We start from the raw sequence: 21,968 nt of genomic DNA, 5'->3' as shown, positions 1-21,968 counted from the left end.
GGATTAGTTTCTATATTTCTGAGAATTTTAAGAGCACTTAATTTATATAAGTGCTTATTTTCCTTTAAGCAGATTAAATAGAGCTCTTTAAAAAATATCACAGACCATACATGAACTTGTATATACATAAATATATAGACAGACACAAACAGAGATTGTATAACTTTCATTTTTAAATTTTAACCATGTGTCAGGTACAGTAATATAAAACTCAAAAGAATAGCTGGATCCAAATTATTTCTGGCAGATGTAATAAATTAAGGTTACCTGCTGATGGCTAGAGCTTTTTACCAAAATTTTTTTGGTAAATTTTTTTCTGTGTGCTGTAAGGATTCTTTTAGAGAAGCTGTTTTTGGAGTCATTTTGTCTTTTAGAAGCTTTTGCCTACCATCGTCTCTGAGAAATTTGGAATATTCTCTTTTTAAGGGTGTCCCTAAGGTGGACTATCTTATCTAAATTAAAGGTTCCCCAAAGTGGCCACTGCAATTCCAGTCATCCTTCATAAAGTTCACCCATTTTTCCAAAAGGCACAAGATCCTGGTCTGTGATTTGGACCAGGTGGAACCCATCTTCACCTTAGATTCTCCAGGACATCTTAACTCTGAGGGGTCCTGTTTTTGAACAGCTGTTCTGAAACACAGGGAATTACACTCCCGCCCCTTTTTGAACAGAATAGGGTGACTTATCAAAAAGTTTCGACAATAGTTGCTCGGTAAAATTGGAGAGCTCAACACGAAAGGGAGTGAAGCTTGGATTCAAGAGAGGTGTACTGTGAAACTTCTTGGTCAGTGAGAAAACAGTGAGCATAATGGGCTCCATGAGTACTGGCACTTGTTTACTCACCAGCCTCTTGACTAATCAGGGATCTTCTGTAGGTCCCACTTCTGACACCAAAAACTGTCAAAAGAAAATTCAGAGAGTTTTTTTGATATGAATATTTTATTGAGTGAGAAATAAGCTATTTGTGAACAGAGAGACTTCAAACTGAAAGTGGTTAGAAGCTCAGAGGCATGTAGTTACAGGATGGTTTTTAAAGTGAGAATGAGGAAGTTGTTTAACATTTACAATGATTGGTTGTTACAGTGGGAGTTTACAGATGACAGGAGACTGGTTAAAAGTGTTTATCTTATACTATTTCAGAAGATGATTTAAGTTCTGCTTATTGTTATCAGAGGCATATACAAGAAATAATGTTACCTTTTGCTTAAGTTCATGAAATAAGCTATCAATAGATTAAGTTTAACTTATGCAGCCTAACTGGTTTTGTTTGCTTGGAGGATTTTCAAGCTTGGTCTCCATTTTATTTTACTTTAACACTAGCAAATAATAAACACTACTAAACGTTAGTTATTGTTATTATTAGTTATTTCACACCAGAAATTGTGCTGAAAATTGCAGTTATAATGGCAATTGCTTCTCTCCAGGAGCTTTCAGTCCATTATTATTCCCATGTAAAAAAGTTAAGGCTAAGGAGAACAATCACTATAATCTACTGAATGCCTTCTAAAACAGTAGGATTTGACATTTGCGTTATATCTCATAAACTTCTGGCCCTCGGTCCACAGTCAATTTTCATAAAAGGGAAATCTGTTGATTCTCCTTTGTTGATTCTCAGACTTGTGTAGAGTCCTGAGAAAAGTATCTTTACTTTAGTTCTTGGCGAAACTTTTACACCTCATCCAAACAGAATATCCTTTCTGTTAGTAAAGACAGAGTAAGTTAAGGGTGCAAGTTAGGAAAACAGACTACATGGGTTCTGTACATACACCTAACATTTACTAGTTATACAATCTTGAGCAAATGTTTCAACTTATCTGGGATTCAGTTTTCTCCTCTGTAAATGGAAGATGATGATATTATTACCTACCTTACTGAACTGCTGTGAAGATTAAAAGCCAGTACATGTCAATTCCATAAAACAGTGCTTGGCACATAGTAAGTATTCATTTACGTTAGTTATTAATGTTATATCATTCCTACCATGGAAAGCACTGTAACAAGGAATATGTTACCTAAGACCTGACCTTTTTTCCTAAGGCCTAGCTTAATTCCTACTCTTAGTTCCAATCTCTATTCTAAGGCTCCGTGAGGGTTCCATGCAAATGATCCTATGAACTCCTGGGGCCAGAATCAAGTCTTTTGTCTCTTTGTACCCACAGTTCCTTATTTTTAGGAGTTACTATTCAGTTAAGCATGTATATAAAGAGGACATGTGGCATATGAAGCACTATGCTGATGATTGTTGGAAATAACTAGCATAAAAGAGGTATAGTCTTATGGGACTAGCACAAGACAAGTATATGAATAAATATAATCTAGGTATAATAATACCACAAAAGCTGGATTTACAAATGGGAGGAAATGCGTTCAAGAGGGAGTACAGGAATTTCCCTGGTGGCACAGTGGTTGAGAATCCGCCTGCCAATGCAGGGGACACGAGTTCGATCCCTGGTCCAGGAAGATCTCATATGCTGTGGAGCAACTAAGCCTCTGCGCCACAACTACTGAGCCTGTGCTCTAGAGCCCACAAGCCACAACTACTGAGCCTGCATGCCACGACTACTGAAGCCTATGCACCTAGAGCCTGTGCTCTGCAACAAGAGAAGCCACCGCAATGAGAAGCCCGCACACCGCAACGAAGAGTAGCCCCTGCTCGCCACAACTAGAGAAAGCCCACGTGCAGCAACGAAGACCCAATGCAGCCAAAAATAAATAAATAAATAAATAAATAAATAAAAAAGAGGAGTATAATAATAAGAGCAAAGGCTTGATGAACAGGAAAGTTAGAAATATATGAGAAGACCAGAAAATAGTATTTCTATTTGGCTGGAGAATACAATATGGATAGTGTAATAGTAAGACATAAAGCCAGATAATTAGGATCAGAACCTTGGCCACCAAAATGAAATAAGAGTGTTTAATTCTGTAACATGGGAAGCTATCAAAGGTTTTGGAACTGCTGGGAGCAGAGGGAGAGTTGAATTAGGGGGCAGTTAAGAATAAGAAGACAGGAAACTGTTTTAAAATTTTGGAAAAGAGTAAGGAGAGCCCAAACTAGGAGACATATGTGAAGATGTTCTTGCAGAATTCATTCTGGTAAAAGAGAATTGGAATGTCCATCACTGGGAGAGGTGCCATGGAATGTTATGCAGCTATTAGAAAAGTAAAGAGTAAATGTGTATATATTCACATGGATGGAACTTGAAAACATAGTGCTTAGTGAAAAAAGAGGAAACAAGAATATATTAAGAAAAATTATCCAAAAATTGGAATTAAAGCAAAAAGATGACCATATGACCTTCATTGTCATACGAAAGTGTTGTCTCCCATGTAAAGGTCCACATTTAGGATAATATTTTCTAACCTTTTTTGGGATGAGATATGGTCAGGCTGGCAGTTGTTCAGCAAGCTGTTTCCGGGTTACCTTGGGTTTCTGTTACTTTGGTAACAAGCTTGGTTCAGAATAGCAGTCAACTGTTTTACTAAGTGCACTGTTAAGTCCACAGGAATGGGACTTCTCCGTGACTGAAAACTGCTTTGTTTACATCCTTGCATAAGTTCTTAACCTCTTCACTGGACCAGCACTTTGAGTAGCACTGCCTTGGAGAATCCTTTGGATCTGTGATATGGTGAACAATTTTGAATAAGGGGAGCAAGGAAAGGCAAAAATCAAAAATTACTGTAAAGTTTTTAGCTTCATTGGCCAGGAGGATGGTGATATCGTTAGATAATTGTGGAGGAGTAAGTATCTTTTCAGGAAAATTAATCAGAACATCCAGTTGAAATAGGCAGTTAGGAATATAATTTAAAACATTTTTAATTCAGCTTTTCTTTCCGCCATCTTTCCATGCCACCATAATGGTGCACATGAATGCCCTGGCTGATGCTCTCAAGAGTATCAACAATGCCGAAAAGAGAGGCAAACGCCAGGTGCTTATTAGGCCATGCTCCAAAGTCATCGTCAGGTTTCTCACTGTGATGATGAAGCATGGTTACGTTGGCGAATTTGAAATCATCGATGATCACAGGGCTGGGAAGATTGTTGTGAACCTCACAGGCAGGATAAATAAGTGTGGAGTGATCAGCCCCAGGTTTGATGTGCAACTCAAAGATCTAGAAAAATGGCAGAATAACCTGCTCCCGTCCCGTCAGTTTGGTTTCATTGTACTGACAACCTCAGCTGGCATCATGGACCATGAAGAAGCAAGAAGAAAACACACAGGAGGGAAAATCCTTGGATTCTTTTTCTAGGGATGTAATACATACGTGCAAATAAAATGCCTCAGAGGACAAAAACAAACAAAACATTTTTAATTCAATTTATTTAAATTAAAAAAACCCGAACAATTAACCCATTTCTCCCACCTCCCACCTCCGAGAACCACCAATCTGTTTTCTGTAGCTATGAACTTTTGTTTGGGGTTTTTTCATTTTTGTTCTTAGACTTCACATATAAGAGAAGTCATATGGTATCTCTCTTTCTCTGTCTGACTTATTTCACTTAGCATAATGCTCTCTAGGTCCATCCATGTTGTTGCAAATGGCAAGATTTCATTCTTTTTTATGGCTGAATAATATTCCACAGTATATATACCACATCTTCTTTATACATTCATCCATTGATGGACACTTAGGTTATTTCCATATTTTGGCTACTGTAAATAACGTTGCAGTGAACATGGGAGTGCAGATACCTTTCCAAATTAGTGTTTTCATATTCTTTGGATAAATACCCAAAAGTGGAATTGCTGTATCATGTGGTAGTTCTATTTTTAATTTTCTGAGGAACCTTTATACTGTTTTCCATAGCACCTACACCTATTTACATTCCCACCAACAATGCACAAGGATTCCCATTTCTCCACATCCTTGCCAACACTTGTTATTTGTTTCTTTTTGATAATAGCCATTCTGACAGGTGTGAGGTGACATCTCATTGTGATTTTGATTTGCATTTTTCTGATGATTAGTGATATTGAGCATCTTTTCATGTATTGGTCATCTGTGTGTCTTCCTTGGAAAAATATAATTTTTAATTTGAAAGAGATATCAAGGAGTAAGTCTAAGATTAGGAGTAAACTTATAGATAGTAGGTGAAGCCATGGTTAAGTTTGAGGAAGAGGATATAGAGAGAAGAAAAGGAGGCCAAAGACCAAATTTTATGCAACACTTACATTAGAAGCAGGCCATTTTGCCTGAATTCATTTCTTTGTTAGATTAATTTACTGTATAATTGATTGGCTAAATATTAATAAGTTGTTTCTTTTAACTATAAAATTTAGAGCAGTTCATATTGGGTGAGATATCTATTTCTCCTCCCACACCCATACCCTTTTTTTTTTACAGCTTTTGAAGATTTGTTTAGTTTTAGCTGACCACTTTTCATTTTTGTCTTGAGAACTGAGATCACCTATGTTAACCTTTGGGATTGAGAACTAAGATTGCTTATGTCAATATAACTTTTTGCTCCAGGAAATTTCTACAGTCAGTTTATCTAAATAAACATTTGGTTATTAAGGTGAACATTTTGATTGTTAGGGCAAACATTATATTTATCAGGATAGATTATTCATGAGGCTTACTTCAAGACCCCATGTCCATCATTCTTAAACCATTACATCACAAATTTTGCCTAATCCTATCCCATTCCCCATCTTGGAGGGGGAGAACCCTCTTAAACTACTTGAGCTTTCACCCTCAAATCCTGAATGTACTCTTCCCTACCTTTCCCCTATTAAGACACTATCAAAACCCTGTTAAACCCTCGCTGCAGAGAATTTAATAAACTTGCTTTGTTTGACCAACAGGCTTTTTGGATGGTCTTTGTGAGCCATTTAATAGTTCTCATAGCAGCATATTAAGAAATATTTAATTTGTTTCTGTCCCGGCTCTCTGCTAGTGCTGCTGTAGGAAACTGGAACAGAAAGAGGAAACCCTTTATTCTGTGGAACACATTGCACAGCCTGAGCTCAGAGAAGAGACCAAGAACAAAATGAAAAAGACCGAGAGGAAGAGGGAGGTGGGAGGGCTTCCCTGGTGGCGCAGTGGTTGAGAGTCCACCTGCTGATGCAGGGGACACGGGTTCGTGCCCCGGTCTGGGAAGATCCCACATGCCGCAGAGCGGCTGGGCCCATGAGCCATGGCCGCTGAGCCTGCGCGTCCGGAGCCTGTGCTCTGCAACAGTGAGAGGCCCGCGTACCGCAACAAAAAAAAAAAAAAAAAGAGGGAGGGGGGAGAAAAAAGGGTGTTATCATGGAAAGAAGAAAACATTTAAAATATAGCTGAAATCTGTATAAAGGAAAATATAAGAGGAGTGATTGTGGAATTTGATTTTTCTCTTCTTCAAGCTAAAATGTTTTTAGCTTGGTCTTGTTTCACGAATGCTGGTAGAAGACTAAAGCCTTGGGTCTTGGGTCAGAGACCCTAAGGACTTTATTATTCATTGCACAACAAGCAGCATGAGCATTAGCATGTTTATGTCACTTCCCCTTGACCTCCAAGACACACGCCAGCAACACAGAAGGCCAAGCTGGATACCTACACAAAGGGCAGATTGTGTTACAGGAGACAGACTCTGAATTTGGGGACTCTGCATTTATAGCAAGCAGTAAGCAACCTCTTTGTTCTGGAGGGAGACATTATGTCACAGTGTTGCTCATTGTAAACACAACCCTGAGAGTGGCCCAGATAGAGTGTCAGGGCCTTATAATCTTGTCATTCCCAGCAAGAAAGGTAAGGCCATGAAAAACCTGTAGAGAACTGCCTTTCCCAACATTTCACCTTTTGGTCCTACCACCTTGGCATCTGACAAATTATCACATGAGTATGATGCTTCTTCATCACACTGATTCATTTAATCAGCAGAGGCTAGGACCAAATATATTCAATTTGTGTCATACAGCAATCAACTAAAGCTATTAATATCGCTCCCCAAAGGAGGATGAGGCCAACTGGCAATATTGACTTCAGCTGTGACTCCAGAGTCCCAGAGTCAGGCAACTGTGACTAAATCCCAGGGGAGACCAGTAGGTCTTATTTCAGAAATCCAAGATGTAGTGTAAGCCCAGGATATTCTCCATTATGGCCTGCACAAGGAAATTTAAGTTTACCTGTTAATCTTTGGTGCTGTTATCTGTAATTACAGGGACATATATAATAGATGGGCCAAGAAAGAAACCCAACTGAGAGATATTCCGTGGCCTATTCTCTATAGACAAGCATATAAAACCAAGAGACACAGGTCACTCTAGTTTGGATTTATTGTTAAACTTGATTTGGATCACCATGACATTGTTTTGCATATATCACATGGGAAAGTGTCACTGAGTAGTTGCAGCCTTGATTGTTAACATGTAGCTCAAGATCACTTGGACATCCAGGAAAACATGCATTTTTATTTGTCATATTGAAACAAGTTGTGCTGGTCCATGTTTTTATACCCTTATGAAGAGAGGCTAGGCAAAGCAGAATAGTTCAAGGCCTTCCATATTTACATGAATTATTCACTTATCATAGCACAAAGACAATGATGAGAAATCCAACAGTAGGTCAGATTGTCAGCTGCAGCGGCTGCTTGCCTCAGGTGGACCATATAATTGTTTTGCCAAGGTGCAATGCTGGATCTAGAGGTGGAAGGGAGCATTAATTCCTCCCCTTCCTTAAGTACTTACTTCCCAGGGTCTAAAGTGTTCCCTCCCCAGGTTCTGGAGTTATTGCCATCCCTTATGATCATAAAATTGGTGTGCCCCATACCAGTGCAAATGATTTCACTTTTTTCCGATCATCTGCTACTCACAGTGGTCAAGTGCAGGAGGGACAAGGGGATTTTTATTTTTGTTATTTTTTTAATTTATTTTTTTGTTACTTTAAAAAAATATCTTTATTGGAGTATAATTGCTTTACAATGTTGTGTTAGTTTCTGCTGTATAACAAAGTGAAAGAGCTATATGTGTACATATATCCCCATACCCCTCCCTCTTGCGTCTCCCTCCCACCCCTCTACGTGGTCACAAAGCACCGAGCTCATCTCCCCCCGTGCAATGAAGCTGCTTCCCACTAGCTATCTGTTTTACATTTGGTAGTGTATATATGTCAGTGCTACTCTCTCACTTCGTCCCAGCTTACCCTTCCCCCTCTCCATGTCCTCAAGTCCATTCTCTACATCTGCTTTATTCCTGTCCTGCCCCTAGGTTCTTCAGAACCATTTTTTTTTAGATTCCATGTATATGTGTTAGCATATGGTATTTGTTTTTCTCTTTCTGACTTACTTCACTCTGTATGACACACTCTAGGTCCATCCACCTCACTACAAATAACTCAATTTCCTTTCTTTTCACGGCTGAGTAATATTCCATTGTATATATGTGCCACATCTTCTTTATCTATTCATCTGTCAGTGTACACTTAGGTTGCTTCCATGTCCTGGCTATTGTAAATAGTGCTGCAATGAACATTGTGGTACATGACTCTTTTTCAATTATGGTTTTCTCAGGGTATATGCCCAGTAGTGGGATTGCTGGGTCATATGGTAGTTCTATTTTTAGTTTTTTAAGGAACCTCCATACTGTTCTCAATAGTGGCTGTATCAATTTACATTCCCACCAACAGTGCAAAAGGGTTCGCTTTTCTCCACACCCTCTCCAGCGTTTATTGTTTGTAGATTTTTTGGTGACAACCATTCTGCCTGTGTGAGGTGATACCTCATTGTAGTTTTGATTTACGTTTCTCTAATGATTAGTGAGGTTGAGCATCCTTTCATGTGTTTGTTGGCAATCTGTATATCTTCATTGGAGAAATGTCTATTTAGATCTTCTGCCCATTTTTGCATTGGGTTGTTCGTTGTTTTGATATTGAGCTGCATGAGCTGCTTGTATATTTTGGAGATTCATCCTTTGTTCATTGCTTCATTTGCAAATATTTTCTCCCATTCTGAGGGCTGTCTTTTCGTCTTGTTTATGGTTTCCTTTGCTGTGCAAAAGCTTTGAAGTTTCATTAGGTCCCATTTGTTTCTTTTTGTTTTTATTTACATTACTCTAGGAGGTGGATAAAACAAGATCTTTCTGTGATTTATGTCAAAGAGTGTTCTGCCTATGTTTTCCACTGAGAATTTTATACTGTCTGGCATTTAGGTCTTTAATCCATTTCGAGTTTATTTCTGTGTATGGTGTTAGGGAGTGTTCTAATTTCATTCTTTTACATGTAGCTGTCCAGTTTTCCCAGCACCACTTATTGAAGAGGCTGTCGTTTCTCCATTGTATACTCTTGCCGCCTTTATCAAAGATAAGGTGACCATATGTGCACGGGTTTATCTCTGGGCTTTCTATCCTGTTCCATTGATTGATATTTCTGTTTTTGTGCCAGTACCATACTGTCTTGATTACTCTAGATTTGTAATATACTCTGAAGCCAGGGAGCCTGAGTCCTTCAGCTCCGTTTTTCGTTCTCAAGATTGCTTTCGCTATTTGGGGTCTTTTGTGTTTCCATACAAATTGTGCAATTTTTTGTTCTAGTTCTGTGAAAAATCCCATTGGTAGTTTGATAGGGATTGTGTTGAATCTGTAGATTGCTTTGGGTAGAATAGTCATTTTCACAGTGTTGATTCTTCCAATCCAAGAACATGGTATATCTCTCCGTCTGTTTATATCATCTTTAATTTCTTTCATCAGTGTCTTATAGTTTTCTGCATACAGGTCTTTTGTCTCCTTAGGTAGGTTTATTCCTAGGTATTTTATTCTTTTTGTTGCAATGGTAAATGGGAGTGGTTCTTTAATTTCTCTTTCAGATTTTTCATCATTAGTGTATAGGAATGCAAGAGGTTTCTGTGCATTAATTTTGTATCCTGCTACTTACCAAATTCGTTGATTAATTCTAGTAGTTTTCTGGTAGCATCTTTAGGATTCTCTAAGTATAGTATCATGTCATCTGCAAACAGTGACAGCTTTACTACTTCTTTTCTGATTTGTATTCCTTTTATTTCTTTTTCTTCTCTGATTGCTGTGGCTAAAACTTCCAAAAGTATGTTGAATAATAGTGGTGAGAGTGGGCATCCTTGTCTTGTTCCTGATTTTAGAGGAAATGGTTTAAGTTTTTCACCATTGAGAATGATGTTGGCTTTAGGTTTGTCATATATGGCCTTTATTACGTTGAGGTAAGTGCTCTCTATGCCTACTTTCTGGAGAGTTTTTATCATGAATGGGAGTTGAATTTTATGAAAAGCTTTTTCTGCATCTATTGAGATTATCATATGGTTTTTATCCTTTAGTTTGTTAATATGGTGTATCACATTGATTGACATGCATATATTGAAGAATCCTTGCATTCCTGGGATAAACCCCACTTGATCATGGTGTATGATCCTTTTAGTGTGCTGTTGGATTCTCTTTGCTAGTATTTTGTTGAGGATTTTTGCATCTATGTTCATCAGTGATATTGGTCTGTAGTTTTCTTTTTTTGTGACATCTTTGTCTGGTTTTGGTATCAGGGTGATGGTGGCCTTGTAGAATGAGTTTGAGAGTGTTCCTCTCTCTGCTGTATTTTGGAAGAGTTTGAGAAGGAAAGGTATTAGCTCTTCTTTAAATGTTTGATAGAATTCGCTTGTGAAGCCGCCTGGTCCTGGGCTTTTGTTTGTTGGAAGATTTTTAATCACAGTTTCAATTTCAGTGCTTGTGATTGGTCTGTTTATATTTTCTATTTCTTCCTGGTTCAGTCTTGGAAGGTTGTGCTTTTCTAAGAATTTGTCCATTTCTTCCAGGTTGTCCATTTTATTGTTATTTAGTTGCTTGTAGTAATCCCTCATGATTCTTTGGATTTCTACAGTGCCAGTTGTTACTTCTCCTTTTTCATTTCTAATTTTGTTGATTTGAGTCTTCTCCCTTTTTTTTTTGGTGAGTCTGGCTAATGCTTTATCAATTTTGTTTATCTTCTCAAAGAACCAGCTTTTAGTTTTATTGATCTTTGCTATAGTTTTCTTCATTTCTTTTTCATTTATTTCTGATCTGATCTTCTTGATTTCTTTCCTTCTGCTAACTTCAGGGTTTTTTTGTTTTTCTTTCTCTAATTGCTTTAGGTGTAAGGTTAGGTTGTTTATTTGAGATTTTTCTTGTTTCTTGAGGTAGGATTGTATTGCTATAAACTTCCCTCTTAGAACCGCTTTTGTTGCATCCTGTAGATTTTGGCTCATCGTGTTTTCACTGTCATTTGTTTCTAGGTATTTTTTGATTTCCTCTTTGATTTCTTCAGTGATCTTTGTTATTTAGTAGCGTATTGTTTAGCCTCCATGTGTTTGTATTTTTTACAGTTTTTTTCTTGTAATTGATATCTAGTCTTATAGCGTTGTGGTCGGAAAAGATACTTGATACAATTTCAAGTTTATTAAATTTACCAAGGCTTGATTTGTGACCCAAGATATGATCTATCCTGGAGAATGTTCCATGAGCACTTGAGAAGAAAGTGTATTCTGTTGTTTTTGGATGGAATGTCCTATAAATATCAATTAAGTCCATCTTGTTTAATGTGTCATTTAAAGTTTGTGTTTCCTTATTTATTTTCATTTTGGATGATCTGTCCATTTGTGAAAGTGGGGTGTTAAAGTCCCCTACTATGAATGTGTTACTGTCGATTTCCCCGTTTATGGCTGTTAGTATGTGCCTTATGTACTCCTGTGTTGGGTGCATAAATATTTACAATTGTTATATCTTCTTCTTGGATTGATCCTTGATCATTATGTAGTGTCCTTCTTTGTCTCTTGTGATAGTCTTTAAGTCTATTTAGTCTGATATGAGAATTGCTACTCCAGCTCTCTTTTGATTTCCATTTGCATGGAATATCTTTTTCCATCCCCTCACTTTCAGTCTGTATGTGTCCCTAGGTCTGAAGTCAGTCTCTTTTAGACAGCATATATATGGGTCTTGTTTTTGTATCCATTCAGCCAGTCTATGTCTTTTGGTTGGAGCATTTAACCCATTTACATTTAAGGTAATTGTTGATATGTATGTTCGTATTAGCATTTTCTTAATTGTTTTCGGTTTGTGTTTCTAGGTCTTTTCCTTCTCTTGTGTTTCCTGCCTAGAGAAGTTCCTTTAGCATTTGTTGTAAAGCTGGTTTGTGGTGCTGAATGCTCTTAAGTTTTGCTTGTCTGTAAAGGTTTTAATATCTTCATTGTATCTGAATGAGAGCCTTGCTGGGTAGAGTAATCTTGGTTGTAGGTTTTTCCCTTTCATCATTTTAAATATGTCCTGACACTCCCTTCGGGCTTGCAGAGTTTCTGCTGAAAGATTAGTGGTTAACCTTATGGGGGGGGCGGTTCCCTTGTATGTTATTTTTTGCCTTATCCTGCTGCTTTTAATATTTTTTCTTTGTATTTAATTTTTGATAGTTTGATTAATAGGTGTCTTGGCGTGTTTCTCCTTGGATTTATCCTGTATGGGACTCTCTGTGCTTCCTGGGCTTGACTATTTCCATTCCCATGTTAGGGAAGTTTTCAACTATAATGTCTTCAAATGTTTTCTCAGACTCTTTCTTTTTCTCTTCTTCTTCTGGGACCCCTGTAATACGAATGTTGGTGTGTTTAATGTTGTCCCAGAGGTCTCTGAGACTGTCCTCAATTCATTTCATTCTTTTTTCTTTATTCTGCTCTGTGGTAGTTATTTCCACTATTTTATCTTCAAGGTCACTTATCTGTTCTTCTGCCTCAGTTATTCTGCTACTGATTCCTTCTAGAGAGTTTTTAATTTCATGTATTGTGTTGTTCATCATTGTGTATTTACTCTTTAGTTCTTCTAGGTTCTTGTTAAACGTTTACTCTTTTTTTCTCCTTTCTATTTCCAAGATTTTGGGTTATCTTTACTATCATTACTCTGAATTTTTTTTCAGGTAGACTGCCTATTTCCTGTTCATTTGTTTGGTCTGGTGGGTTTTTACCTTGCTTCTTCATCTCTGCATATTTCTCTGTCTTCTCATTTTGTTTAACTTATTGTGTTTGGCATGTCCTTTTCACAGCCTGCAGGTTCATAGTTTCCATTGTTTCTGGTGTCTGCCCCGAGTGGTTAAGGTTGGTTTAGTTGCTTGTGTAGGCTTCCTGGTGTACGGGACTGGTGCCTGTGTTCTGGTGGGTGGGGCTGGATCTTGTCTTTCAGTTGGGCAGGGCTGAGTCCAGTGGTGTGTTTTGGGGTGTCTGTGAACTTACTATGATTTTAGGCAGCCTCTCTACTAATGGGTGGGCTTGTGTTCCTGTCTTGCTAGTTGTTTGGCATGCAGTGTCCAGCACTGGAGCTTGCTGGCCGTTGAGGGGAGCTGGGTCTTAGCATTGAGATGGAGATTGCTTGGAGAGCTCTCGCCAATTGATATTACGTCGGGCCGTGAGGTCTCTGGTGGACCAGTGTCCTGAACTCAGCTCTTCCACCTCAGAGGCTCAGGCCTGACACCAGGCCAGAGCACCAAGACCCTGTCAGCCAAGTAGCTCAGACGAAAAGGGAGAAAAAAAAGAAAGAAAAAAAAATAAGTAAAATAAAACTATTAAAATAAAAAAAATTTTTAATTATTAAAATACTTTAAAAAAAGAGAGCAACGAAACCAATAAACAAGTCTACCAATGATAACAAGCACTAAAAACCATACTACAATAAACATAAAAATCAGAAAGAAGTCAGTTGCAGGCAGCAAACCCCAAGTCCACAGTTGTTCCCAAAGTCCACCTCCTCAATTTTGGGTTGATTTGTTGTCTATTCAGGTATTCCACAGATGCAGGGTACCTCAAGTTGATTGTGGGGATTTAATCCACTGCTCCTGAGGCTGCACGGAGAAATTTCCCTGTCTCTTCTTTGTTTGCACAGCTCCTGGGGTTCAGCTTTGGTTTTGCCGCCACCTCTGCCTGTAGGTTGCCCTCAGGCTTCTGTTCCTGCCCAGACAAGATGCGGTTAAAGCATCGGCTGATTAGGGGCTCTGGCTCACTCATGCCAGAAGGAGGGATGGGTGCAGTAGTTATAACTGGAATACGGGGTGAGCCAGCGGTGGCAGAGGCCGGTGTGACATTGCAACAGGCTGAGGCGCACCATGTGTGTTCTCCCAGGGAAGTTGTCCCTGGATCATGGGACCCTGGTAGTGGTGGGTTGCACAGGCTCCCTGTGGGTATGGTTAGTGACCTGCGCTTGCACACAGGATCCTTGGTGGCTGCAGCAGCGTTAGTGTTTCCTGCCCATCTCTGGTGTCTGAGCTGATAGCCATGGCTCACACCAGTCTCTGGAGCTCATTTAGGCAGTGCTCTGCCTTCTGTCGGCAGACAGGTAAGGAATCCCCTCTCCTCGTGCACCCCAAAACAATGGTTTCTTGCCTCTTAGGCAGGTCCACACTTTTTCCCTGACTCCCTCCTGCCTAGCTGTGGCTCATTAGCTCCCTTCAGGCTGTGTTCATGCAGCCAACCCCAGTCCTCTTCCTGGGATCTGAACTGCGAAGCCCAAGCCTCAGCTCCCAGTGCCCACCCGCCCCGACGGGTGAGCAGACAAGCCTCACAGGCTGGTGAGTGCTGGTCGGCACTGATACTCTGTGCAGGAATCTCTCCACTTTGCCCTCTGCACCCCTGTTGCTGTGCATCCTCCATGGCTCCGAAGCTTCCCATTCCCCCGCCCCCATCTCCGCCAGTGAAGGGGCTTCCTAGTATGTGGAAACTTTTCTTCCTTCACAGCTCCCTCCCAGAGGTGCAGGTTCCATCCCTATTCTATTTTTTTTTTATCGTGGTATGCGGGCATCTCACTGTTGTGGCCTCTCCCGTTGCGGAGCACAGGCTCCGGACGTGCAGGCTCAGCGGCCGTGGCTCACAGGCCCAGCCGCTCCGCGGCATGTGGGATCTTTCTGGACCGGGGCACGAAACCCGTGTCCCCTGCATCGGCAGGTGGACTCTCAACCACTGTGCCACCAGGGAAGCCTGTGTCCCTGTTCTTTTATCTCTGTTTTTTCTTTTGCCCTACCCAGGTATGTGGGTATTTTCTTGCTTTGGGGGAAGTCTGAGGTCTTCTGCCAGCGTTCAGTAAGTGTTCTGTAGGAGTTGTTCCACGTGTAGGTGTATTTTTGATGTATTTGTAGGGAGGAAGGTGATCTCCATGTCTGACTCCTCCGCCATCTTGAGGGTCCCCCTAATTTATTTTTTTGGGGGTCACGCTGTGCAACATGCAAGATCTTAATTCCCTGACCAGAGATTGAACCCGGCCCCCTGCATTGGGAGTGTGGAATCTTAACCACTGGACCACCAGGGTAGTCCAACAAGGATATTTTTCCAAAATTTATAGGAATCTATCATATTTCCCACCTTCTTGGGCATGGGCTACTGCAGGGGAACTTGGTGAGCAGTTTACTCAACCAAATGGTCATTATCTTCATAGGATAGAGGTTGGCAAACTTTTTCTGTAAAGGGCTGAGGAGAAATATTTTCAGTTTTGTAGGCTTCTGTCACAATTACTCAACACTGCCTTTGTAGAGCAAAAGCAGCCATAGACAATACATAATAAAGAAACAGTCATGACTGTGATTCAGTAAAACTTTATTTACAAAAGCAGGCAGCAGACCAGGCTCGGCCCATGGGTTATAGTTTGCCGACTTTGATCTAGAACCAGTTCAATCCAAAAGGAGAATACAGGTGACTAAACCAAGATTAAGTTTGAATTCTATAAGCTCCTTTTCGGCCAGGCTGCCACCCAGCTGTACCAACCAGGCTGGCTTGGGGTAACTGTTAGGGAAAAGAAAGATGCATCATGCTCAGGAAATGTCAGAATAGAATTCTAAAATTTCAGAATTGGTCAAGATAACCCCTCCACCCCTTTTATCCTGATCATTATCTAGAAGGTGGCCAAGGGGATGTGAACTCTTTCAGTGGATGCTTGCATTTAATTAAGATGTGTGGACCAGGAGAAAGTGAAGGAGGTAGAGTCAGAAATCTCTTTAGTTGACTTTTTTAAAAATCCATTTACCTCTTGTTGGAACCAGCAGCTTGAGGATAATAAGGGATATGAAATGTCCATTGAATACCTTGACTATTGGTCCAGTGTTGAGTGAACCTTTGCAGTAAGAGACATCATACTGTCCAACTGAATATGGCCTGAAAGGCCAAAAACATAACACATTTTATATTATGGCCAATGTGGCTTGAGTTGGTTGATCAGACTGGAACAGTGACACCATAACCTGAAAACATATTGACAACAGTAAGGCATCAATGGAGGACCCAAGGCAAGTGGTCAAAGGCTCAATATAGTCAGCTTGTCAGGAGTGAGAGGGGACAACACTCTATGTATTGTGGCCTATTTCATTAGAAAACAAACAGGCAAACTTTTTTTAAAATTTATTTTATTTATTTATTTTTGGCTGTGTTGGGTCTTCATTGCTGTGCGCGGGCTTTCTCTAGTTGCAGCAAGCGGGGGCTACTCTTCGTTGAGGTGTGGAGGCTTCTCGTTGCGGTGGTTTCTCTTGTTGCGGAGCATGGGCTCTAGGCTTATGGGCTTCAGTAGTTGTGGCGTGTGGGTTCAGTAGTTGTGGCTCATGGGCCCTAGAGTGCGGGCTCAGTAATTGTGGCACACGGGCTTAGTTGCTCCGCAGCATGTTGGATCTTCCTGGACCAGGGCTTGAACCTATGTCCCCTGCATTGTCAGGCAGATTCTTAACCACCACACCAGCAGGGAAGCCCAACAGGCAAACTTTTGAAAGGAGGCACAAGACTGGCATGCAGTGGTAGCTTTAACATCAGACACAGATAATCCTTACTTTCCTCGGCCATGATGGTGGATGTGTTGCCATGTTCAGTGTGATGATGGATTCCCAGTAGCAGTGACAGGGATCTGGGTGGGGCATACTTAATTAACAGCATGAACCCAGCCCATTCCATTAGAGAATGAGCCATTGCCATGTATATCAGCTATAATTTGTTTCTACAATTCACAGTCCTAAAGAGGACTTGATCTTTAATCTACCGTCTGTGGTCTTGCAAATGGCAGACCAGGTGACTAGGCAATTGGCAATAGTCCAAGAGTCAGTAAAAATATAAGCTTTAATCTTAATAGTATTACCGTTATCTAAGGTAGATATTGGCAAACTGCTGTAAGTCTAGACAATGAATATTTTCAGACTTGCAGGCCATACAGTCTCAGCTCTGCCATTATAGTGTGTGAAAGCAGCCATAGACAGTACATAAATGAACAGACATGGCTGTGTTCCAAGGAAACTTTATACACAAAAGCAGATAACAGGCAAGATTTGGCCCATTAGCCATAGTTTTCTGACCCCTGGTCTAAGACAGTGGTAACAGCTTTTATTGTATTTACCCAGAAACTGCCTTTGAGAGGACCCAGATGTTGGACTTAGCAAAGACTTAAAGAAACTACTATAAATGTGTTCAAAGAACTAAAGGATACCATACTTACAGAAGTCAAGGGAGAAACAGCTTGGCAGTTCCTCAAAAAGTTAAACATAGAATTACCATATTACCCGGCAATTCCACTCCTAGGTATGTACCCAACAGAATTGAAACTGGGTACTCAAACAAACACTTGTACACAAATGTTCATAGCAACACTGTTCACAACAGCCAAAATGTAGAAGCAACCAAAATGTCCATCACCAATGAATCAGTAAACAAAATGAGGTATATCCATACAATGAAATATTATTCAGCCATAAAAAGGAATAAAGTGCTGATACATGAGCATGGATGAACCTCAGAAACATTATGCTAAGTGGAAGAAGCCAGACACAAAAGTTCACATTTATATGAATTAATTTATATGAAATACCTGAAACAGAAAATTCCATAATGAAAGAAAGCATATTGGTAGTTGCCAGGTACTGGGGAAAAAGAGGAATGGAAATTAAATCCTTAATAAGTGTAAGTTTTCTTTTGGGCTAATGAAAATATTTTATAAGTATAGAGGTGGTGGTTACACAACATGAATATACAAAATGCCACTGAATTGTACACTTTAAATGATCAATTTTATATTATGCAAATTTCACCTCAATTTCAAGAAAAGGAAAATAAAAGAAGTAAAGAAAGGCATGATGACAATGTCTCATACAGTAGATACAATAGAGAATATTTATATAGAGATAGAAATTATGTATAAAAAAGAACCAAATGGAAATTCTGGAATTGAAAAAGTACAATAACTGAAATTTAAAAATCACTAGAGGGACTCAGTAGTAGATTTGAACTGGCAGAAGAAAGAATTATGAACTTGAAGATAAATAATAGTATGCAATCTGAAGAGTGGAAAGAAAATAGGATGAAGAAAATGGAACAGAACCTCAGAGAAGTATGGGATAAGCATGTCAACATACATGTGTGGGAATACCAGAACAAAAGGAGAGAAAGGAGTGGAAAAAAATTCTTGGAAGAGATAATAGCTAAAAGCCAGATTTAATGAGAAATACTAATCTACACATCCAATAAACTCAGTGAATTGAAATTAACTCGATGAATTTGTAGGATAAATACAAAGAGATCTAAACACAAATATCATAGTAAAAATGCTGAGGCCAAAGACCAGAAGAAAATCCTGTAAGCAGCAAGAGAAAAATTACTCATGTATAAAGGAAGCCTAATTAGATTAACAGTGGACTTCTTATCAGAAACAATGGAGGCAGAAGGTAATGGGATGACATATTTAAAGTGCTGAAAGAAAAACCTCAACTAAGAATCCTATAAATAGCAAAACCCAACTTAAAAGTGGGAGCAGGATCTAAACAGATGGTTCTATAAAGGAGATATACAGATGGCTGACAAGCACATGCATAGATGCTCAACATCATCAGCCAGCAGTGAAATGCAAATCAAAACCACAATGAGGGGCTTCCCTGGTGGCGCAGTGGTTGAGAGTCCACCTGCCGATGCAGGGGCCGCGGGTTCGTACCCCGGCCCGGGAGGATCCCACATGCTGCGGAGCGGCTGGGCCCATGAGCCATGGCCGCTGAGCCTGCGCGTCTGGAGCCTATACTCCACAACAGCAGAGGCCACAACAGCGAGAGGCCTGCGTGCCGCAAAATAAATAAATAAATAAAACCATTTTAAAAAACCCACAATGAGCTATTACTTCATAGCCACTGGGATGGCTATATTAAAAAATGACAGATTAGGGACTTCCCTGGCAGTCCAGTGGTCAAGACTCCACGCTCCCAATGTAGGGGGCCCGGGTTCAGTCCCTGGTCAGGGAACTAGATCCTATGTGCATGCCGCCACTAAGAGTCCGCATGCCACAACTAAGAGCCTGCATCCCATGATGAAGATCCTACGTGCCGCAACTAAGACCTGGTGCAGCAAAAAAAAATAAATTAATTAATTTAAAAATAAAGATTAAAGAAAAAATCAAATATTGAAAAGGATGTTGAGAAATTGGAACCCTCATACACTGCTGATAGGAACATAAAATGGTGTAGCCACTTTGGAAAATAGTTCAGTAGTTCCTCAAATGTTTACACATAGAGTTACCATATGATCCAACAGTTTTATGTGACCCAGCAACTGAGCTCTTAGATATGTCCCCAAAAGAAATGAAAACATATGTCCATCCAAAAACTCATACACAAATGTTTATAGCAGCATTATCCATAATAGCCCAAAAGTAGAGACAACCCAAATACCCATAAGCTGATGCATGGATAAACAAAAGACGGTAAAAAGGAATGAAGTGCTGATACGTGTTACAACGTAGATGAACTTGAAAATGCTATGCTAAGTGAAGGAAGCCAGTAATAAAATACCACATATTTTATGATTCCATTTATATGAAATGTGCAGATAGGCTAATCTAGAGATACAGAAAATAGCACCCTGTCTCGATGTGTCCTCACATGGTAGAAGGGGCTAGGGATTTCTGTGGAGCTTCTGGTAGTTCCCTAGGCTGTGGAAGGTGGGGAGGATTGGCAGGTGACTGCTAATGGGTACAAGATTTCTTTTTAGTGTATTGAAAATCTTCTGGAATTAGATAATGATGTTGGATGCACAACTTTGTGGATTCACTAAAAACCACTGTTATATCAGTTATATCTTAATAAAGCAGTTACTCCCCAAATGATCTTTTTTAGTTAAGCTTTTAACTTTTAGAATAAATGACATAACTTTCTATTGATGGTAGAGCATCTGATTTCAATATCATAACAGAGTTGAGGATAATGAGAGCTGAGAGAGTCTAAACTCGTTACCCTTCTTATTTCTTGTAGTCCATCCAGTATGAATTACTTAAAATGTGTAAACAACCTAAATAATGCATAGTTTTGGAAAACGGGAGTGAAATCCATGGAGATGTGCCACCCAGCTCATCCTTCAGGGAAGGACTTTCTGCCCTCCTGTGGGAGGAGGGTGGGCAGATAGCTTCCATTACTCAGCTCCGTCAGAATCTACCTCTGTTGCAGAGCCACCTAGCTTGAGGTCATACTCTTCCAAGAGCAGCCCACATGAATGGCAAGGATATAAAGTCCCAGCCAAAAATAGAATTCCTGTTTAAAAACTAGTATCTCGTGCATTTATTATATGCAGGTGTATGGTTTGAATTTTCACTGTTAGTATCCTCAAGATGGATACATAACAGTTAACTATGCTTTGGAATTTGTGAATAATTATGAGGTCTGCTATGGTCTGAATGTTTTTGTACCTCTAAAATTCTTATGTTGCAATCCTGCCCCTAAAGGTATGCTGGTAGTAGCTGGGGCCTTTGGGAGGTGTTTAAATCATGAGGGTGGAGCCTTATGAATGGGATTAGTGCCTTTACAAAAGAATCTCCAGAGAAATCCCTAGTCCCTTTCACCATGTGAGGACACATAAAGAAGGTCCCAGCTGTGAATCAGGAAGAGAGCCCTTACCCAACCATGCTGGCACTTTGATCTTGGACTTCCAGCATCCAGAACTGTAAAAATTAAAGTTCTTTTGTTTTTAAGCTACCTGGTCTATGGTATTTTGTTACTGCAGTTCAACAAGATAAAGACAGGGTCCTTAAGAAGAGGAAAACTGAAACCTTCTCTGCGAGGTTTGCTTTCACAACGCAAAGAATACAGGACTCTCCTGCAAAACTACTTGTGCAAAGAAGCGTTAACAGTCAAAATTTATAAAGTATCTAAAGAAAAAAATCACATGAAAGAGACTCAACAGAAAATAGGAGAATTGACACTTTAAGAACTACAGACAATAGAATTTTGAAAAATATTTTAAAACAAAGATATTGGAAATGTTCAAAAACAAAGGAGCAGTTATCCTTAAGGGAAGGATATAGATAAAATAACAGACAGATCTTTTAAAAATTAAAAGCCCTAAGAAAGAAAAAGGTAGTAATTGAAATAACCACCTAAATTCCTTTGCATGTTTCATAATGGATGATAGACTGGATTTTGACCACATCCTGTCTTAAAATAAGACCTACTAGTTCCCCCCACCCCCACCCCATTCCATACTTTTTCACAGTTAGCTGAGTCTGGGACCCTGCAGGCACTTGTTTTTTTTTTTAAGTTTTTTTTTTTTAACTTCTTTATTGGAGTATAATTGCTTTACATTGGTGCTTTATAACAAAGTAAATCAGCTATACATATACATATATCCCCATATCTCCTCCCTCTTGCGTCTCCTTCCCACTCTCCCTATCCCACCCCTCTAGGTGGTCAAAAGCACCGAGCTGATCTCCCTGTGCCATGTGACTGCTTCCCACTAGCTATTTTACATTTGGTAGTGTATATATGTCCATGTCACTGTCTCACTTCGTCCCAGCTTACCCTTCCCCCTCCCTGTGTCCTCGAGTCCATTCTCTATACCTGTGTCTTTATTCCTGTCTTGCCTCTAGGTTCTTAAGAACCATTTTTTTTTAATTCCATATATATGTGTTAGCATATGGTATTTGTTTTTCTCTTTCTGACTTACTTCACTCTGTATGGCAGACAGAGTCCATCCACCTCACTACAAGTAACTCAGTTTCGTTTCTTTTTATGGCTGCCTGCAGGCACTTTTGAGG

The 21,968-nt window shown here is 39.7% G+C and overlaps 2 protein-coding genes across 5 annotated transcripts in view; both read left to right on the top strand.

The window, feature by feature from the left end:
- The window catches only part of AMN1 (antagonist of mitotic exit network 1 homolog), a 63,995-nt gene that overhangs the window by 8,795 nt on the left and 33,232 nt on the right, over positions 1-21,968 (top strand). The window lies entirely within an intron of this gene.
- LOC111176891 (small ribosomal subunit protein uS8) lies at positions 3,831-21,409 on the top strand. Its single transcript, XM_089920472.1, has one exon. The coding sequence runs from the start codon at positions 3,859-3,861 to the stop codon at positions 4,249-4,251; it is 393 nt and encodes a 130-aa protein (XP_089776598.1). The 5' UTR covers positions 3,831-3,858; the 3' UTR covers positions 4,252-21,409.

Source organism: Delphinapterus leucas, chromosome 11 (assembly GCF_059928025.1).
Source record: "Delphinapterus leucas isolate spDelLeu-1000000601 "Yukka" chromosome 11, BTC_Dleu_Yukka2, whole genome shotgun sequence".
NCBI classification, from domain to species: domain Eukaryota; kingdom Metazoa; phylum Chordata; class Mammalia; order Artiodactyla; family Monodontidae; genus Delphinapterus; species Delphinapterus leucas.
This window is presented reverse-complemented; position numbering and strand designations above follow the sequence as displayed.

What these genes read in the sequence shown, in the direction of transcription:
- LOC111176891 (XM_089920472.1), top strand. Translation starts at nt 3,859, where the DNA reads ATGGTGCACATGAATGCCCTGGCTGATGCTCTCAAGAGTATCAACAAT.